Genomic DNA, 22,137 nt, shown 5'->3' on the forward strand with positions numbered 1-22,137 from the left:
CTTCTGTATTTGCCAGGCACTGCCATAGCCTCACAAGAGACAGCTATAACAGGGTCCCTTCAGCAAAATCTTTCTGGCATATGCAATAGTGTCTGTGTTTAGTGACTGATTATGGGATGGATCCCCGGGTGGGGTATTCTGGATTGTCCATCCTTTCCTCTTTGTGGCTAGCTTTGTAAATGAAAATGTCCATATATACCACATTATTATGTTGATTGTTACATATCAATATAACAGGACTCTTTGTTTTGTTTCTTGAGGTGGAGTCTTGCTATTTGATTCAGACTGGAGTTTAACTCCCAGGTTCATGTTATCCTTCGGCCTACTCCTCTCTGTGGCTGGAGCTATGTGTGTGCCACTGTGCCAGGATGAAGTGTTTTCTTATTAAAGTTTACATCCACAAATGCAAAAGGTTTAAATTTACAATGGATAGACTTTTCATTTTTGAAATTTTATCCTTTTATACTCATCGGATACTAAGGCTTTTATCGTTTATATTGATAGTAGCTAGCTATCTTTATTACCAGTTTGCCCTCGATATTTCTTGACATAAAAGTAAAGAGTACATTTTCTTACTTTTCTAGCAATTACTTAACTTTTTTTCTGTTGTAGCTGATGTGTTCAGGCTGTTTCTGAGTAGTTGGGTAACTCTGGACCTTGTATACTTTGGAGTCTAGAGTCTCTGACATCAAATGCATACTTGCTTACATGTTATCTTTATCTTTTTTCCTCCTATTTTGTATATGTGTGTCTTGTCTTTCCTAGATAGCAACTTTACTGAAGTTTAAAAACCACATCTTAGACTCTGAAAGTGTGTATAGAGCTGATAATTACTTGAGGATTGAGTGTTCCTTTTTTCCCTAGTTTAAGGGCCAAAGTCAAATGTTAAGCAGGTAGAGCTATTTGCATGCCTGTGCCTTCTTCCTTTGCAGAGGGGAGAACACATGGCACCTGAAGAGAGAGTAAGAGGATGTGTAAAGGGTCCTTGAACAGTGGTGTAACATTCTTTGAACCTACTAATAGAATGCCACATAAATTTGAAGTACAAGAAAGTATTTTGAACCAAAATGAGAATTGTGTGTATTAAATTACTTTTTAATTAAAGCGTGATTTTTCTGATTTATTTTAATATTAGGACTCTCTGATTCTTGAGAAGAGTCAAAATTGGAGTTCTCAGAAAATGGACCACATTCTGATTTGCTGTGTTTGTCTTGGAGATAATAGTGAAGATGCAGATGAAATAATTCAGTGTGATAATTGTGGCATTACAGTTCATGAAGGTAATTTTGCTGTTTTTTTTCCTGTTAGAAATGGCTGGTTGACATCTTATTCAAAGGAACTTTAAATTGTTTCCCTTTTGTACTCATTTAAAGTTTTACTACACTATTATATGATATTATTTAATTGAAAATAATATATATAAAGTGCTTGAAATTTGTTTTATTTTGTATATATATGTGGAGTGTGTGTGCGCGCGTGCACACACGACATATACCACCTAAGCCCAGCTTTTTACATGAGCGCAAGCACTGGACCACAGAATCGTCCCCTGAGTCCTAATGTTGCTGTATTGGTGTGTGTGTGTGTGTGTGTGTGTGTGTGTGTGTGTGTGTGTGTGTCTGAGTGTTTCCATAAGGATCCTGTGTACCCTAGGTTTACATTGAGTTTGCTGTGTAGTAGAGGATGACCTAGGACTGATTTTACAGACTTGTGATTTCACATTCTGCCTGATGAACATTGTTATGATCTATAAGCCATGGATGCCATAGAGTCACACCAGTCAAGGACAGATCTCACATGGAAGGTTTATTTGGGAGGGAATATACAGAGACTGCCTCTGGGCAAGGGTGGAAGGAAAAAGGGAGCAGAGAGAGGAGGGATTGGTATTTCATGAACTCCTGGCAACAGTGGGAATGTATTTGGCAGTTAGTTAGTACGCCTGCTGTTGCTCAGTCCAAAGCAGTATTTCTGGGGCAGTGTCCTTCCCTTGCTTTCTGGGATTACATATTCCTCTCACAGAGCTCCTCTTGCCCTCATGGAGCAGTGGATTGAGGGTCATAGTGGGAAGACCTCCTATTGCTCTATGTTTTGAAACCATTCAGTAGTTTGTTTATTATCCTGCGTGCTTAGTGTTCTGTAGTTTTTAGGCATCGTGTAGAATAAATGTGCAAACGGCTGATCTTTTGGAACTTAATGTCTAGGGAAATGAAGGATAAATAGGTAAATTAATAATAAATAAATAAAAATTTAAAAATCCTAAAAATGTTTGATTTGGATACAGAGAAAAATAAAACTCAACATGTATAGGAAATGCTATGACATCTGATACAAGGTTAACATAATTTAGTCAACTCCTGGGTCATTTCAGTGGTCTCTCAAATAGTCACCCAGACTCCCCTTCTCTAACCCACTTAGCTAGCAGAAATGGTCTTCCAAAACATAGTCTAAGCAGTTTGAATCCTATACTACACCTTGCACACTCCGTTCTAGCTTACTAACTTCTGTGCAACTATACAAACACCACGAATATGTTCTCACTGCAAGATCTTTATACACTTTACTTCCTAGGTTTAGAATATTCTATTAAATACAAACAACCTCATGACATTTCTCTTTCACTTCCCTTAGGTCACTGCTTATTCTAGAAATAGAAGCTTCTAATAATCCACCCAACCCTTTCCATCCAGGATGAGAGGATATAAGGGAAATATTAGTGTGGAGGTAACTATAAAATAAGAGGAGAGAAAATGGGTACGTGTCTGATAAATAATAGTTTAGAGTTAGATAATGGCCTAATTCATATGGGGAGTTACCCAGACTCAATGGTGGACTTCGGGAATGCCACTAGCAAGCTAGCTCAGGTTAAGAGGCAAACAGTAGCAATAATAGGCTGGGGGTGGGTGACTTCTCCAGTAAAGCACACACACAAAAAGAGCATAAGCAGAGACTGGAGTTCAGATTCTAGGACCCTATAAAGTTCAGGTGGCTATGGCAGTCTTTCTTTTATCTCCACCTCAGGAGATGGAGACAGAATGTTTAGATAACATGGCTAGCAAGAATAAAATTATCATGAAGTTTGAGTTGCATTGAAAGACAGTGCTTCTATATGTAAGGTGGAGAGTGATTGACGAAGATGCCTGAAATGAGCTTCAGGCCTCCCAATGCACACATGCGCATGCACTCACAGCAGTACTCAAGCGTGTGCATATAGTGATACACCCATGCACTGCACACACAGCATGCATATGTAATATTTCTACATGACTCAGTAAGTAAAGAGGGAACCCAGACAAGGCCCACGTGTAAAGCTCCCTGGGGGCATTATATTGGTGTGCAGATGAAGCAAGAGTTATGTATGGCTCCAGCTTTGGCTCTGGTTAGCCTGCTGAATAGCCATGGGGTTTGTTTCTTAAGCAAGATACCAGAATATGGTATCCATAGGTGCCAAATTAAATCATTTTGAAGAGATTATTCCAAGACCTTCAGAATCCTTTGTATATTTAGTAACTATGTGCCTCATGTTTTTTGTCATTTACTGTTTCTGTTTAATGCATGTATTCTTTTATTTCCTGTTTATCTCTAGATGACACATGTAGGTTCCCTTTGTTTTATTTTGATTTTCTATAGCAGAATTCAATGTCCTAAAACAAGGAAAACTACCATTGGACTTACAGGAACTTAACACACATCAATCTATTGATCTTAGAGAGATAAAATGAAATTCAAGGAAGGAGAAGTAAAATATGTGACCAGATATAAATTTTGTGATAAGCTTTTGTAAGGAGATGTAGGGAGATGTAACTAGCTGATAGGGCTATAAAATAAGGGAGAGTTTGTCTCTATAATTTAGATGTTAGAGTAGCTATCAGTTTCTATATAACAATTACCCCCAAATATAGCATCTTATTTAAAACAATAGACATTTGTAACTTACGTCATTTCTAATGAGTAAGAAGTCAAGTTGGATATTTTAACCCTAACACTTGAGAATCTTTGAATGGTTCTAGTGTAGGGTCTTTGAAGCTGCAGATAAATCTGTTGGTCTAGGTTGCAGTCCTTCTAGGACTGGAGCTAGAGGCTTTGTTCCCAAACTTAGCTATGTTAGTCCTCAACTGTTTGGTGCCTATTGGTCAGTTCCACACCATTTTCCGCTCTTTATGCTCTACATGCTACCCCACTGGCGATTTCAGAGCGGTTTGTTAAAAAACAAAAGAGCTAGAGATGATTATATGAGTGATCAAAGAGAAAGACAGAAGAGATGGAGATGGCTTTTGAAAGAGCAAGTATCTTATTTTACCTAGTTTAGGACAGACATAGTACCACTTTGCTGTGTCACATTGTTTAAACCAAAGCTAAATATAGGAGGGGCCATTCCAAGAGTCTGCCAGGCAATGTTGATTACGGAGGGCTGTTAAAGACAGCCACAGGCATAGTATATTGCTTGTTCTGTGCTTATAGAAAGGACCCAGTGGGAAGGGAGCATTGATAGCTGATGTAAAGAATTAAAGGACATTGCATACAATGTTAGAGGGGGTGGGTTCCAACACGAAGCAGAGATGGAGCAGATGAGAGCAGCCATCATTATAACTATCGAGGAAGGATGGTGTGTGGGTATAGATGTAAGTTATTAGATGGGGTGGTTGGAACATGTGGAAGTTGTTGAGTATTTATTTTCTTAGTAAAATAGGTAGCAGAAGTGATAGTGAGCACAGAGGGGACTTGAAATTTGGATGTGATTCTGTCTCCAGAAGTTTGTGTGTAAGAAGCTTGGTTCCCAGTGTTGTAGTACTGAGGTTGTGGAACCTTTAGGAGGTAGGAGCTAGTGGAGATATTCTTATTATGAAGTATAGCGATTGCTTTTCTTATTGGTTTGAAAAATGTCTAGGAAGAATTTGTTTGTTTGTTTGCCTATAGTTGGAGGGGATACAATGCAGCCTGCTGGGTTTGGGGGCATAGTGGCAGGAATAGAAGGTAGCTGGTTACATGGCACACTAATGGCCAGAAAACAGAACAGTGAATGCTGCTTAGCTTCCATTCTCCTCTTATCAAGTTTGGCATTCCCCCCCACCCTGCCTCCCACCCCGGAATGATGGCATCTGCATTTGGGGTGGGTCTTCCCTACCTTAGTTATTTAACTTAATCTAGAAAATCCCTCACAGACACACCCAGAGATAAGTTTCTTTGGTGACTATAAAATCTGGTCAAGCTGGCAGAAGTAACCATCACTGTGGGTTCACCTTGATCAGTGGAATGCTGTCACTCTGTAGGGAATCAGATCTCATGGGGCTTTATTGGTTGCCCTAGAAGGGGCACAGCGGGCTTGACTCGCAGTTTAGTTTCTTGTACCTGTGCCCCTTTAGTCTTGTGTCATGTGGTGTCATTGAGGCTATGACTGCAATGTCATGCTATTTTTACTCTCCAACCACCAGCCTGAATCATGAGCTAGCCTTTCATGTTGTACATTATTCAATATCAGGTATTCTGTTGCAGAGTCACCCACCAACTGTACAAAGACTTTGTGATGTTTATTCTCATCTAGGTGTAGTTAAAATTCTCAAAAGCAGATGTAGAGAGTGTGAACAATGGAACTGTAGCAGTACTGACTAGGTTTGTTGTACTGACTAGTGATGTTGGTGTTGTGATGGTTGCTTGTGCCTGTGAATGTTATTGTTGATGTGTCATATAGAGACTTCTGTTGTGCTGAGGACACTGACTCCATTTACTTCTCGCTATTTCATTGTCACACTGAGGGTAATTTCTATTTCTTAGATTAGTCTTTGGGTCATAGTTTAGGTTAGGTCATTTGACCATGGATATCAATTTCTGACATTCTGATGCTAGGATATTTTTATACATTTAATTGCTGCTATTTTCTTATTAGTTTTTTTGAGACAGGATTTTTTTTTTTTTTTTTTTTTTTTTTTTTTTTTTTTTTTTTGAGAGAGGGTTTCTCTGTGTAGCCCTGGCTGTCCTGGAACTCACTTTGTAGACCAGGCTGGTCTTGAACTCAGAAATCCACCTGCCTCTGCCTCCCAAGTGCTGGGATTAAAGGCATGCGCCACCACCACCACCGGCTTTTGAGACAGGATCTTGGTAGTCTAGTTGTTCATCAGACTTACAGACTTTCTCCTGCCTCAGTTTTCTGAGTGCTGGAATTACAGGCATGGGCTATTTTGCTGCCAGTTTGGCATTTGGAAGCTTTTTAAAAGAAGCTCTACATTACTAGATCTTCATTTTCTTCCATCAGAAATTGGTTTCACCTGAACAGCCCTGCAGTCTTCAATTTACCTTGACCACTTACTTAATCTCCTATGTTTTCCTGGTCTGTGGAGATGGGTGAACATGCAGTTTCTCATTTACTCTATACTTGGGGGCAGGGGGGGATGGAGTGAAGATGCTTTGAGATTTCAATGTTTTACATCTTTGATTCTAATGCATCTTTTTGTTTTTCTGTGATAGGTTCTTAAGTAGTGTAGCCTAAGTTGGTTTTTGAACTCCATGCAGTTGAGACCAGCTGTAAACCCTGATTAGTGGCTTCCCAACTCTTAAGATTTGGGATTAAAGGCTCTGTCTGGTGTGTGACTTGAGCCCACCAAGAAATACTACCATTGAAAATTCAGAAGGAACTTTTTCTCTATCCTATTTTTTCTCTTGTTATTTCTTGGTACTGAGAATTGAATCCAGGACTTCACACCTCCTTAGTAAGCATTGTTCCATTCAGTAGTGCTCTGGTCCCTGTTTACTTAATTTTATTTTCTTGTTTTAAGACAGATTCTATGTCTTGGTTACTTTCGATTGCTATTATAAGACACCATAACTTAGGCAAGTTAGAGACCAAAGCATTTAATAGGGGTTCATAGTTTCAGAGAGTGACTCCATGACCATCATGGTGTGAGCATGGCAGCAGGCAAGCAAGCATGGACTTGGAACAGTAACTGAGGGCTCACATCTTATCTACCGTGGGAAGTAGACAGACAGACAGAGACAGCACACCCCTACCCCCAGTGACACAACTCCTATAACAAGGCACCCCTCCTAATTCTTTTAAGCAGTTCTACCAACTGAGGGCCAAGTAGTCAAACATTAAAGCCTATGGGAACCATTCTCCTTCAAACCGTCATAGTCTCCTATGTTGCCAGTCACTTAATTTGCCACTCTCCTTCCTCAGCCTTTCAGGTAGTTGTTATAATGGGCACTTATCAACACCCTAGCGGTGTGTGTGTGTGTATGTGTATGTGTGCACATGTATATGTTTGCTTGTTGATTTATTGATTGATTATTGTGACAGGTAGAATGTCATTTATCCCAGACTGACCTAGAACTTGCTGTGTATCTTAAATACCCTGACACTCTAATCCTCTGCTTCCTCTCCTGAGATGTGGGATTACAGGCATGTGCTTCTCCATCTGGTTTGTATCTACCAGAAGCCCTGGCTCATGCTAGACAGACACATTGTCAGTGAACTGTATACCTACACTTCTTCCTATTGTTTTGAAATCAGGAACTGTTTTTTTAAATAAATTCATTGTTCAAATAAACACAGATTTCTATAAGGATACCATGTTAGTTCTGCTGAGATCTTTCAGGTTAATTAAAGGTTCAAAAATGTGACCTCTGTTTTAGATAAATAGCCTCATTAAAGACAAGTCTACCTTTTCAAGTAGCTTTTAATTTTAGAAACAACTAAAATGTCAGTCTGAATCAAAGCAGACAAATAAGATGGTCAAGATAGGTAATAATGCCATGTGAGTCAGAAAGAAGGTTAAAGCTTCATAATAGCGTTTCACGTGTTTCTTAGTTAGGACTTTATTCCTGTGAACAGACACCATGATAAAGGCAACTCTTAGAAAGGAAAACATTTAATTGGGACTAGTTTACAGTTTCAGAGGTGTGGTCCATTATCATTGCAGGAAGCATGGCAGCATGCAGGCAGACATAGTGCTGGAGAAGGAGCTGAGAGTTGTAATCTTGATCAGAAGACAGCCAGAAGGAAGAGCTCTTTCACACTGGGCAGAGCCTTAGCGTAGGAGGCCTCAGTGCTCACCTATGACATACCTCCTCCAACAAAGCCTCACTTCCCCCAGTAAAGCCACACCTCCTAATAATGCCATTCACCATGACTAAGCATTCAAAACAGGAATCTTTGGGGGCCAAACTTAATTCAACATGTAATTCATTGTAGTGTCTGATGACAGTGCAAGTTTCAACTCCTTTGGAGCATTTGCTAATGATTACTAGTTGTATTAGTCTCTTTATGTATTGCTAGGCGAAAATACATGACAACAGCAACTTCAGGAAGAAAGGGGTTCTTTTGGCTCCCAACCAGTTGCATAGGGTCCAGTCATAATAGCGAGGAAGACAATGCTACAGGAGCTGCAGACACTGCCCAACTTTATGAACAGCCAGTAGGCACAGAATGAGGAGTGCTTGGTACTCACTTATTTTCTCCATTTTATTCCGTCTAGGACCCCATCTTGTGGAATGTTACTTACCACTTTTAGTGTACCTTTACAAAGGGTTTCCTCACCTCAGTTAGCTAGCCTAGATAGTCCTTTCATGCACAGGAGGTTAGCTTGCTTCCATTGTGTCTCCAGATCCTGTGTATCAGTACAACCCAGTGCACTGACTTCTTCTCCCACGTCACAGCCCTGTTGTCATAGAAGGAAGAGGAGGGTAAGAAAGTGTGTGATGCTCATGGACTTATTCTTTCAAGTATTTTTTGAGAGCCGGCTACTATTTGACATGTAAAAAAGTGTATAGTTTTTCCACTCTTGAGTAAATCTTCATATTGTATAATTAATTAACTGGTCATATGTGTGAACATCCTAATTCAATAATTTAAAATGTCATGGAATCTTGTTTTCATTGTATTTATTTTATTATTAACATAACTTGTACAGATTAGTGATATTCACTGTGGTGTTTTCATTTATGCAGAAATACTTATTGATTATGCTCATTTATTCTGCTTTCTGCCCTCTGGTACTCTTCTCAGTTCCTATAAATTCCTCTTCTACCGCCAGCCAACTTCTTTTAAGTTTCTACATATATTAAGAGAACATTGTCTTTCTGTATTTGGCTTATTGTCTTTAATATCTTTCATTTTTCATCCCGTTTAAAGACTTCTGTAAATGTTATTTTTTTCCATAGCTGAATAGTACTCCATTATAAGAGTACACCATGGTTTCTTTCTCTATTCATTTATTAACAGATACCTATGCAGAATATATATTAGTTACTATGAATCGTGCCATATTAAAACTTGGCATGCAAATAACTCTGGATTCTGACTTCATATTCTTTGGCTGTGTAGGTAGGAGGTGGCTAGGTGGATTATAGAATAGGTTTACGGGTAGTTTTTAAGGACCCTCCATATCAACAGTGTAGAGTTGTTTCATATATTCTACATCTCCACAGTATTCACTTTTATTATACTTTTTAAAAATTGCTATTTTAACTGGAGCAAGGTATTACATTTTTGTAGGTTTGATTTACATTTTGCCATGGCTAGTAATTCAGAACATGTCTTTCATATATTTATTGGCTATTTGTATATCTTCTTTGGAAAAGTTTGTATTCATGTCATTTTCCCGTGTTTTTTAATTAGATCACTTGGATTTTGGCTACTGAGTTCTTGTTTTATAGTTTGTATTTTGGACTTCTGTCAGATAAAAACATGGCAAAAATCTTGTTTCTTTCTGTTAATTGTCTCTGTACTCTGTTTTAATGGTTCCCTTTGTACCAGGAATATTTACTTTGATGTAACCCCATTTAGTAATTTTTGCTTTTAGAGGGATTGGATTTAGTCTTAGTTATTTTTCTGGTGCTGTATAGAGGCACCAGGACCAAGAAAACTTAATAAAGAAAGCATTTAATTTTGGAGTTATAGTTCCAGACGGTATTATAGTTCATGCCCATTAGGCCAGAAAGCATGGTAGCAAGTAGGTATGGCTCTGGAGCAGTAGCTGAGAGACTACATGTGATCCGCAGGCACAAGCTGGGTGGAGGATGGGTGGAGAGGGAGAGAGTGCATGCACTAACTGGGAATGGCTTGGCCTTTGGAAACCTCAGAGCCTACCTCCAATGATATAGCTCCTTCAACAAGGTTACATCTCCTAATCCTTCCAAAACATTTAGACTGTGGATCAAGAACTCAAATATATGAAGATATGGGATCCATTCTTACTCAAAGCATCACAGACTCTTACCTAGAAAAATCATGGTCTCGCTATATTGAAGTATTTTCAGTATATTTTCCTCTATTAGTCTTTAGTTCTGGGTCTTGCATTCAGGCCTTTGTTTTGAGCTGAGAAACAAAAATCTGTTTACAGTTTTCTGCATGCCTATTTGTATCTTGTCTTTCAGCAGCATTTATTAAAAGTGAACCAAGAAAAGACACAGACAGGAACATCCCAGGGCTTGCTGGCCATACAGTCTAGCTAGACTGTCTGTCTTTTCAGTAAGGGGATCGCAGATCTGCTGTGCCTGGGGTGCTGGAGGCCGCCTTTAGGTCTTCATGCTTGCTCAGCATGGGCTTACTGTATGCACTGTCTCCCCAGGGTTGTGAGACTTTGTAGTACTGACTTCCTTCTTTGTTGATCTGTCAGAAATTTTTTATCTTCTTGGTTCACTTTTGGAATTCAGCTATTTCCAGGTCGGTCAGTTTCTTAAGAAATTTCCTTATAATTATATATTTTTTCAAAACAGTCCTTAGTATAAATTTTTCTGATGTCAGATGTAATTTGCCCTCCGTGGGTGTGCACTGTAAACTTAGTAATTCTGTTCATTGTCAAAAAAATTGAACTTGTTTCTTTGATCCTTGCTGTTGTTCTTTTCGACCTGATTTATTTTTTGTTTGGGTTTTTATTGTTTGCTTTTACTAATTTAGTTTATTTTTAAAGAATTGAAGATAAATTTGTTTCTTCTTTTTATTTTTTAATTTTAAAAGATTGTTTAGCTAGATGTGTGTCTTGGTTTGCTGTGTTTCCAGTTGTCTCAAGGACTTGTAATTTTGTGTTGTGACTTTCTCAGGTCCACTATTTTTGTTTGTTAATTTTTTTAAATGTGTTATATAGAATCAGCAATATGGCACAGTTGGTATAGGTGCTTGCTGTAAACCCTGACATCCTGAGTTTGATCTCTGGGACTCATATATTTTCTTGTTAAATGCAGGTTTTTAAATGTAGATCATTGGCAGTTTTTGTGTTTTGTTTTCTGTTTTTAAATACCAAGACATTATGATAAATGTTTCTAAATACACATTACCAATAAGATCCAAGCCTCAAAGGGTTAGTTTTTAAAGCTACATAGCCAAAAGGTAGAAAAATATACATTATTGTGTTTCATTTTAAGAATCCAAATTCTACTAATTTGAATCATCTATATCTTCATAAAATTCAAGACAATTATAAATGTATTTAATATATTTCCTTTAAATATGGTTTCTAGAGGTTACCTTTGCTAAACCTGTTTCACATTTGAAAATAGTTAACATATAAGATATGAATTTATGCTTTTTAAAATTTAACATTTTCCATATAAAAAATGAGGGTTTTTTGATGTTCATGTTTTGAATGAAAGAGATAAATATTTTAAAATTTATCTGGTTATTAATTAGAACTAGAGTTGGTATAAAATGGCAGATTTTCAGTTTACACTAAATACTAAGATTATGGCAGAAAATATGATGACATGGTAGGTCAGATGTCAAATGTTCTGTGGGGGCTGTGTTACAGTGTGTCAGTCTTCAGGGACAGTGCAGCTGAGGACAGCTGTCCCTCGACTGGCAGAGTACCCGTGTTCTAGATTACAGAGGAGGACAGCCTGGTAATGACGTTCAGAATCCAGTCCCATGGATGTTTGTAGGTGTTTTAAAATTCTGCAGATGTTTGCTGAGTGGCACATACAGTTTTTAGAACAGAATTGAAACTGAGCTAAACATGTGAACTGCTGTGATTTGTCCTGATTTTACAGACCAGGTTAATAAATTTGACAGCCTCTTGGGGCCTTCCTTATCTTGGTAATTGTCTTCTTTGAATACAGATTTCATCTGCCTTGAAATAATTTGCTTTAAAGGAACATTATATTGTAAATGAAGTAGATTTCCCTTCTTGTAGTATTGGATTGCTTATTGAGAAAATAGATTGATTGACTGACTACTTTTATTATGTATTTTTTAAATGAATTTTTTTTATACTCCAGACTTTATTCCCCACGCCCCATCCACCCTCAGACTGTCCACATTCATACCTCCTCCCCACCCCCCTACTCCATGTGGATGTCCCTAACGCCCACCCCCACCCTACCTGACCTCTAAACTCCCTGGGGCCTTTAGTCTCTTATGTTTATTTGTGATTGAACACAGACCCCGCAGTCCTCTACTGTTTGTGTGTTGTGTGTATGCTGCCTGTTTGGTGGTCCAGTGTTTGAGAGATCTTGGGGGTCCAGATTTATTGAGGCTGCTGGTCCTCCTACAGGGTCAGCCTCCTCCTCAGCTTCTAAGTAGATTTTCGTTATTGCTCTTTTATAGGTAACAGTAACTGTACCAATGAGAAAATTATAAATTCTTTAAATTTATGATTTTGTATTACAAAATTATACTTAGTCATAAGCAATGAAGATGGTGGTTACTAAAATTTAATACTAAAGAAATTAGTACATTTTGATTTCTTTGCTTGTGTGCTAAATTAGTCCCTTTAAAACCATTTCTTTGGCATTCTCTTATATGACTTTGAGTATATTGAAATGGGCTATTATAGTACTCTTGAATTGCATAGGGCTAACAACTTTTGTTTTTAATGGACTATATAAGTCATAGCTGTAAGGTGAAAAAGAGTTTTTGAAAAATTACTTTCCTATTTTTATATCAGTTATACAAACCATTGAATATTTTCAGAATTTTTCTGTACTTTTTCTGTTTCTTTGTTGGTTTTACAAAAGAGAGTTTAAAAAATACACCGTGTTAAATCATAACTATTTCTTTTCCTTTTCTAGGTTGTTATGGAGTCGATGGGGAGAGTGACTCTATTATGAGTTCGGCTTCTGAAAACTCCACTGAGCCTTGGTTTTGTGATGCCTGTAAATGTGGTGTATCTCCTAGCTGTGAACTATGTCCTAATCAGGATGGGATTTTCAAGGAGACGGATGCTGGAAGGTTGATGTCTTCATTATGTTGTGTCCATATGCCTGCTTCATGACTTGCCTGCTTTGGAATTCCTTTTTCTTCCATGTGACTTTTGAGTCACACACATTCTTCCCATCTTCTTGACATAGAGGAGTGACTTGGCCATGTAGATGGATGAGGGGAGGAAGAAAGACCATCTCCCAAGTACTTGCATCTGTCTTTGCACTTATCATCCCTGTTACTGGGAAGAAGCACATGGTAGTTCCTCAGGTTATGCTGATAACATCCAAGACTCTTACCATTTAAATCATGTTACCTCAAGACCACAGTCTGGTAAATAGCAAAATTTGCACACAGGTCTTTTCTCACTTCAGGAGTATAACATACAGTGACTAAAGTGGAGACATTTTTAGAATTCTTAAGAATATTTAAGAATTAAGACAGGAACAATTATGGGTCAGTGACTGTGGGATTGCCCCCCCTCCCCCATTTGATGCCCTGTCTTCTTGCTGGAGATGGGCTTTATAAGTTCTCTCTCCCTACTGTTGGGCAGGCAGTCCTGAGAGTCTTTCACTTCCCAGGTCTCTGGTGCATTCTGGAGGGTCCCCTCAATCTCCTGTCTCCTGAGGTTGCCTGTTTTGATTTTTTTGTTGACCCTCAGGGCTTCAGTCCTTTAACAACTTAAGGATAGAATTCTTATTTAAGAATCATTATTTAAAAGTTATTAAGATTATAGTCCCAAAGTACATGAAAGTTATAAATGAATTCTTGGAAGAAATCCTAGGGATGACACACAGATGAAGGATAACCAAAATTAAGGAATTTTCTCTTTTCTGGTATTGGAGGTTAGACTTTGTCACAAGAACAAGTTGTACCAAGAGGGTGCCAGAAACCTTTTCTGCTTTATCTTCCAGTCTTTGGATCTTAAAAGTAGGTGGCTGACACAGTTTTCAGGGAGAGCTGCAGCTCTACTTTAAAGCCTGTTACACATGCGGTAGGTGTTTATTGAGAAAGAAGTAAAAACTAATCTCAAGGTTGGGCCAGGGTTGTGAGGTACTAAGAACTGAACACGTGGCTCTTCTATAGTAATGTGTCCTGTCTGTCCTGTGGAGAAACTCTTTTCTTCTACTGTCCTCTATGGCTTTGATTACAGTGCCCTGCTCTACTGATGGCAGAATCACACTCACTGTAAATGACAAGTGCTGAGGACATTCTTTCTGTCAATGCAGACTCAATATTAAAGCACGGATGTGAGGCTGCGAGACAATTACACCAGGGCTTGGCACACACACGTAGGGCTTTTCACTGGAATCACTCTCATGGTCACCAACAGAGCAGTTGTCTCAGAGAAGTGCTGACATCATTTATGTTGTTTGTTTCTCTATGAGTCTGGGGTGGTTGACTACAGTATAAGAATTTTCCCCAATCTTGTGTGTTTTGATGATTACGTACCTCAACCCTGCCAATAATCAATGCTCACGTTTTTATTTTGATAAATAAGGCATTAGAATTTTAAAAATTTACTTATTTTTAAATTATTATTTGAAAATAAATATATGTATTTATGTCTGTGTGGGTATGAGCACATGAATGTAGGTGTCTGCAGAGTCCAGAGGAGGGTTCAGATTCTCTGGGGCTGGAGGTATAAGCATGTGTGAGCTGCCTGGTGTGGGTGTGGGTCTTTAGCAAGAGCAGTAAAAGCAGTGTGTGCTTAACTGTAGGGCCATTTCTCTATCATCTAGAATGTTTTAGTTAAGATTGCTTAATATTTTACTGGGCGTGATGGTGGACTCTTTTAATCCTAGTACAGAGGCAGGTAGATCTCTGTGAGTTCAAGACCAGCCTGGTCTACACAGCAAGAGCCAAGACAGTTGGGGAGGTAGAAACCCTGTCTCGCAAAAACCAAAGGACAAATAAAGCAGAATGCTTACTCTCTTAATAATAGCCACAAGAACTACCAAACAACATGGTTTTCACCATCGACGTTTACTTTAGTAAAATTAAGAAAAGCACACTTCTCATTTTATTTCACTTAGTAGTCGATCCTTGAGAAGTGTAGTCTCAGTAGATTGCTAGGACAGCAAAGAGTCTACAATGAGACTTCAGAAACTTGTGCTGAGGTTCCAGATCTCTTGTCACCTAAGAAAATCAGTGAAGTAAAAAATAGTAAGTACTTTGATATATAAACGAGAACTTGATCATATTTTATCAGTGGCATTTTTGGACTATGGCCTACAACTGTGGGTTTAGTAACATTAATAGTTTGTGCTTTCAAAATGTTTTGCCCATGCTTATATTTTTTGTTTGTTTGTTTTATTTTTTGTTTTTATCCTGTTATGACTTTAGGCAGATTTCATAACCTCATGACTATACCTTAGTTTGGTAGTGCTGTCATGTACAACAGTTCCTGGGATGTAGTTGGGTTTTCACTCTCAGTGCTGCTTTAAAGAGTGCTTTCTTCTGAGCAGGGTTGTTCTACTTACTTAAGGGAGCCATTCGTGGAGACAGCCTAGTTGGTAACTTTTTTTTTTATTGATTTTTATTAGATATTTTCTTTATTTACATTTCAAATGTGATCTCCTGTCCTAGTTTCCCCTCCGAAAATCCCCTATCCCCTCTTGCCTCTCCGGCTCCCCACCCACCCACTCCAGCTTCCAGGTACCAAAGTTGAATCAGGATCAAGTTGACCATCTAAACAGTCCCATATCACCTAAAGAAATAGAAGCAGTTATTAATAGTCTCCCAACCAAAAAAAGCCCAGGACCAGATGGGTTTAGTGCAGAGTTCTATCAGACCTTCAAAGAAGATCTAATTCCAATTCTGCACAAACTATTTCACAAAATAGAAGTAGAAGGTACTCTACCCAACTCATTTTATGAAGCCACTATTACTCTGATACCTAAACCACAGAAAGATCCAACAAAGATAGAGAACTTCAGACCAATTTCTCTTATGAATATCGATGCAAAAATCCTCAATAAAATTCTCGCTAACCGAATCCAAGAACACATTAAAGCAATCATCCATCCTGACCAAGTAGGTTTTATTCCAGGGATGCAGGGATGGTTTAATATACGAAAATCCATCAATGTAATCCATTATATAAACAAACTCAAAGACAAAAACCACATGATCATCTCGTTAGATGCAGAAAAAGCATTTGACAAGATCCAACACCCATTCATGATAAAAGTTTTGGAAAGATCAGGAATTCAAGGCCCATACCTAAACATGATAAAAGCAATCTACAGCAAACCAGTAGCCAACATCAAAGTAAATGGAGAGAAGCTGGAAGCAATCCCACTAAATTCATTGTTTTTAATTGCTGAGTAGTACTCCGTTGTATAAATGTACCATATTTTATGTATCCACTCCTCTGTTGAGGGACATCTGGGTTCTTTCCAGCTTCTGGCTATTATAAGTAAGACTGCTATGAACATAGTGGAGCATGTGTCCTTCTTACATGTTGGAGCATCTTCTGGGTATATGCCCAGGAGTGGTATTGCTGGATCTTCTGGTAGTACTATGTCCAATTTTCTGAGGAACCACCAGACTGATTTCCAGAGTGGCTGTACAAGCTTGTAATCCCACCAGTAGTGGAGGACTGTTCCTCTTTCACCACATCTTCCACAGCAACTGCTGTCACCTGAATAATTTTTGATCTTAGCCATTCTGACTGGAGTGAGGTGGAATCTCAGGGTTCTTTTGATTTGCATTTCCCTGATGATTAAGGATGTTGAACATTTTTTAGCTGCTTCTCGGCCATTCTGTATTCATCAGTTGAGAATTCATTGTTTAGCTCTGTGCCCATTTTTTAATAGGGTTATTTGGTTTTCTGGAATCCAGCTTCTTGAGTTCTTTATATATATTGGATATTAGTTCCCTATCTGATTTAGGATTGGTAAAGATCTTTTCCCAATTTGTTGGTTACCTTTTTGTCCTATTGACAGTGCCCTTTGTCTTATAGAATCTTTGCAATTTTATGAGGTCCCATTTGTTGATTCTTGATCTTATATCACGAGGCATTGGTGTTCTGTTCAAGAATTTCCCCCTTGTACCCATATATTCTAGGCTCTTCCCCACTTTATCCTCCATAAGTCTCAGTGTCTCTGGTTTTATGTCGAGTTCCTTGATCCACTTAGACTTGACCTTTGTACAGTTCACATTTTTCTACATGCTAACCACCAGTTGAGCCAGCACTATTTGTTGAAAATGCGGTCTTTTTTCCATGAATGGTTTTAGCTCCTTTGTCAAAGATCAAGTGACCATAGGTGTGTGGGTTTATTTCTGGGTCTTCAATTCTATTCCATTGATCTACCTGACTGTCACTGTACCAGTACAGAGACTTGAAGTTCTCATCATACAGATCTTTCACTTCCTTAGTTAGAGTCACACCGAGATATTTTATATTATTTGTGACTATTGAGAAGGGTGTTGTTTCCCTAATTTCTTTCTCAGCCTGTTTATTCTTTGTGTAGAGAAAGGCCATTGACTTGTTTGAGTTAATTTTATATCCAGCTACGTCACCGAAGCTGTTTATCAGGTATAGGAGTTCTCTGGTGGAATTTTTGGGGTTACTTACATATACTATCATATCATCTGCAAATAGTGATATCTTGACTTCTGCCTTTCCAATTTGTATGCCCTTGACCTCTTTTGTTGTCTAATTGCTCTGGCTAGGACCTCAAGTACTATATTGAATAGGTAGGGAGAGAGAGAGTGGGAAGCCTTGTCTAGTCTCTAATTTTAGTGGGATTGCTTCAAGTTTCTCTCCATTTAGTTTGATGTTGGCTACTGTTTTGCTATATATTGTTGCTTTTATTATGTTTAGGTATGGGCCTTGAATTCCTGATCTTTCCAAGACTTTTAACATGAACAGGTGTTGAATTTTGTCAAATGCTTTCTCAGTATTTAATGAAATGATCATGTGGTTTTCATTTGGTGACTTTTAATTTCGAATATTGAAAGTTTGAAAACTCCATCTTTGTGAAGTAAGGCCATTTTGAAAAACAAAACAGAAGCCCAGCTTCCTTGGAGGAAGATAATTCATTTTACTTGGTTTCCTATTAACTTTAAAGTTCTATTGACAGACTGTCTTTGGTGCTATTATACTCTGAAAAGTAATTTGTAATGTGTTCTAAAAAAAGACAAAAGAAATCTCTTTAAGCATTGAGATTTAAAAGGAAATATGTGTATTAGCTACTCTTCATAATATAGATACCTTTTCATGGGCCATCTGAAAAATTTTGTAATAGGCTGTCTAAATACTTGTTCATGTCCATAGTCCTATGTAGGCTAGAGTAGAAATTATGGGCATTCATGTCTTTTGCTGCATTGTAATACCAGCTTGATTTAAGACCAAGAGAGAGAAAAAGCAATAAAACATGGACAGTTCCTTTTGTATTTTGTTCTTCATTAAGGAATCCCAGGAAAAGGATGAGTAGTGTAGAGACTGGCTGAAGACATTCTGAAACTGATTTATCGCACGAGTTTAACTAGACAGTCCTCTATTGTTGTGAATTACTATTTCTACATGCAAAGTGATTTCATGTGTGGAAATTGCTGTGCATGAAATAAAAACTAAATTTTTACTTTACTTCCTAAATGACTTTTTTAACAAAGTAAAGCAAGGCATATATTCTAAAGAGAGACTTAGTGACCATCCTGGAAACAAGAAGAGCCGGAGTTGTCCTCCTTTTATCACTGTTGTAGGCTATTCTTTTGTGTATTTCCAGTGCAATATGGCTATGATTCATGGGTCTTCTTTCTACTTTAATAAGCATTATGACACACTGGAGTAGTGGTTCTCAACCTTCCAAATGCTGCCACTCTTTAATACAATTCCTCACGTTGTGGGGATCCCTAGCCATAAAAATTATTTTCATGGCTACTTTATAACTTTAGTTTTGCTACTGCTAAGCTGGAGTGTAAATTCTGTTTTCTAATGACCGTGGGTGATTCCTGTAAAGGGGCTCTTTCATCTCAGAGGGGTCATAACCTCCCAGCTGAGAGCCACTGCAGGAGAAGGATGGGAACATTAGACTCCTTAAACGTCACCACTTGCCTCTTCTACACTTGCTATAGTTGAAATATCCAGTCCTTTGAAAGCATTTCTTGATTTGCGAATGAGAAGAACGATTTGCCATCAGTAGGAAACATTCAGACCCTTTCATTTTTATTGTAGCAAATGTTACTTGAGCAAAGACAGGACGCTAAACCTGCTTTAAGTATTTCACATTCACCTGCGTCTAAGTTGCAGATAATCTGTGATGTTCTTTACCTGGGACACACTTAACCATGGTTCTGAGGTGAAGGAATAGAAATAACGTAGTACAGATAATTTTAAAATATATCTTAAATATGAGGAAAAGGTACTACACAGAAAAAGTACTTTAAAATTATTCTATTAATTTAATTTCTGTGGTCACATAAGAGTTTTTCAAGAATATATTACTACTTCATTGTTGCCTGATTATCAACAATATATGAATTTAATCGAATGCATTGATAGTTTCCATTCTAGAATGACAGTCTGCTGCTGTCTTTTGATGGGTTTGTGATACTTGTTTTCTGCTCCTTTTCCCAACCAACATCTGTCATCATAGCTCCAAGCAAAATGGATGGTAAAGTAACAAGGAAGATTTTCTTGCTGTTTTGATTTCCCAATTTAATTAATAAGTTCTAAAATATGTGAACAAAAAGTGCTCAAAGGAACAAAATTGTGTTAGCAATAATTTTCAGTGACTTTGATACATATTTTAATAAGGACTTACATTGGTGTTCTCGTAAATAACTGAGCAAAATTATACATTTGTGTGCCAGTCACACAGAAATGGCAGTTGAGATCTTCGCTGCACATGTTAGGAAGGTCGGTACAAAGCAAGCAGGCAGCTGTTGGTTTATCAGAGGTAAACTCCTGTAGAGAAAGGCGGCGTTTAATACATCACTGCATGAAGAGAAGAGGCTACACAGATTACATTGAGAAAGTTGCTGCTGGTGGAGATGCTATCTTTATACTGAACTCCACAGGACGCATAGGGGAGGTTAGATTAAAATGTTCTATCACGAAAATTTCAGAACTGTGGGGGTTTTTGTACAACAAAAATGATAAAAACTTTAGACTTTTTCTGAATACTTCTATAGAATGATTAAGTCTTAGTCTTTTAAAACTTGGTACATCACAAAACCAGAACCTTTTAAACTAGGATAAAGCAAAAGTTGTCAGTATAGTCCCAAGATTCATAGAGATTTGGCATCTCATTTTTATCCTTTTTCTTATATAAGGGATGCAAATCTGGTATTTACATTCCACATAGCTATTCAACATTTTCTTTGTCTGCAAGCAAACAGATATGTAATAAATGAATAGCTCAGAGTGTTAAAAGAAATTAAAACCAACAATTTTTTTTTCAGTATGCTTAGAGTGAACATTTTTTAAAGTGTTAAAGTCTTGTGCAGACTTTACACAATGTAGTTGTATGTGGGTTTGTAATTTTAGTTCATAGGCTACATAGGGAATAGAGGCTCTCAATGAAAACATGACATCTTTGAATTATTATAACTTTGTTTTGTACCTTTTCTCAACCACCAACAAAAGTTAAACTTTCTACCAAAACTGTTTGAAGATATACCCTTAGGGATATCCAACAGCCTTGGGGGAAAGTAGCAATAAAGAACAATTAACCTAATTACTGCAGAATAACTTCATAGTTCTTAAATTAGAATCCTTAATTCTAAAAGTACTCACAGTAATGAATGTGCATATCTTTCCTTGAATGTGAAAGTGATGTTTTGTTACCCTTGAATAGCAGTCTTATGCAAATATTTAAGAATAACAGATAAGACCAAAGTGCAGTGAATCTTAAGTGGAAAGCAATTATGGTTCTAAATCTACAGTTTGGCTTCTTGAAAAGTAATGCTCACTGCAGTCATGCTTCCTGTGATTAATTATCTGCTATCATTCTCTAGCTATGCTGGGTTTTTTAGTTAGGCGTCTTGAGGATTTTTTAAAAAACATCTAATCATAGAATGCTTTCAAAACTATTTTAAGGTGGAACATATTTTATGTTTGGATTTTATGTGAGAATTTCAGGAATGCATTTGATAGCAGAATTATGTCTCTTCTCTTATAGATGGGTCCACATTGTTTGTGCCCTATATGTTCCTGGAGTGGCTTTTGGAGATATTGATAAATTACGACCAGTAACGCTAACAGAAATGAACTATTCTAAATATGGTGCCAAGGTAAGGTGAACTTTATGATTAACTAAAATTCAGGTTTTTTTGTTTGTTTGTTTGTTTGTTTACATAGACTTTTGAGCTTATGACACTACAGAAGTGTTGATCAGTAAGCATGCTCTTTGAGGAGCTCTTAGCATGAGGTCATTTATTAGTGTGTTATTAATTTGTTGTGTTTTGTATTTTTGAGGTAATATCTCACTGTAGCTCAGGTCAGCTTCAGGCATAAGCTTGCCTCTTCCTCAGTACTGAGATTATATAAAGGGGTCGCCATGCTAGATTTGATTCATATAGTGATAGTTGTTTCTCCAGAGGCTGACTTATTGATTAGTCTAATTTCATATAACCTATGCTGTAAAAATGGATATTAGTTGATACTGTTTCTCTTCTCTAGGACCCAGAGAAAACCTTGTTCCACTCAGTTGGATCAAATGAAATCTTACAACTTTAATTTTAAAATGGATTTTATTAAGATTAAGAAAAAGAGTATAATATCCACTCTTTATTTTGAGCATGTGTCAGTCCATTACCACTTCAACATTTTTTCCATTTTTTATTAGATATTTTCTTTATTTACATTTCAAATGCTATCCTGAAAGTCCCCTATACCCTCCCCTTTAACTTTTTTTAATGTAACAAGAAAAATGATCACCTTTCTTCAACATAGTAAAATGATTGTATGTATGTATTATGTATGTATGTATGTATGTGTGTGTGTGTGGATATGTGGATATATGGATATATAGTATTTAGAAGACTAAGTGCCTAGCTCCTAA

General features: G+C 37.5%; 1 protein-coding gene across 20 annotated transcripts in view; it reads left to right on the forward strand.

The window, feature by feature from the left end:
• The window catches only part of Phf14 (PHD finger protein 14), a 192,432-nt gene that overhangs the window by 32,570 nt on the left and 137,725 nt on the right, over positions 1-22,137 (forward strand). For all 20 annotated transcript variants that reach the window (XR_003956264.1, XR_001785183.2, XR_003956260.1 and 17 more), the window contains 3 exons: positions 1,136-1,280; positions 12,994-13,153; positions 21,256-21,367. Coding sequence is in view for 14 of the 20 variants with exons in the window: in XM_006505197.4 (XP_006505260.1) it covers positions 1,136-1,280; positions 12,994-13,153; positions 21,256-21,367 (417 nt within the window). In the remaining 6 variants the exon portion in view is untranslated. The remainder of the gene's footprint in view (positions 1-1,135; positions 1,281-12,993; positions 13,154-21,255; positions 21,368-22,137) is intronic.

This window comes from Mus musculus, chromosome 6 (genome assembly GCF_000001635.26).
Source record: "Mus musculus strain C57BL/6J chromosome 6, GRCm38.p6 C57BL/6J".
Classification (NCBI taxonomy): domain Eukaryota; kingdom Metazoa; phylum Chordata; class Mammalia; order Rodentia; family Muridae; genus Mus; species Mus musculus.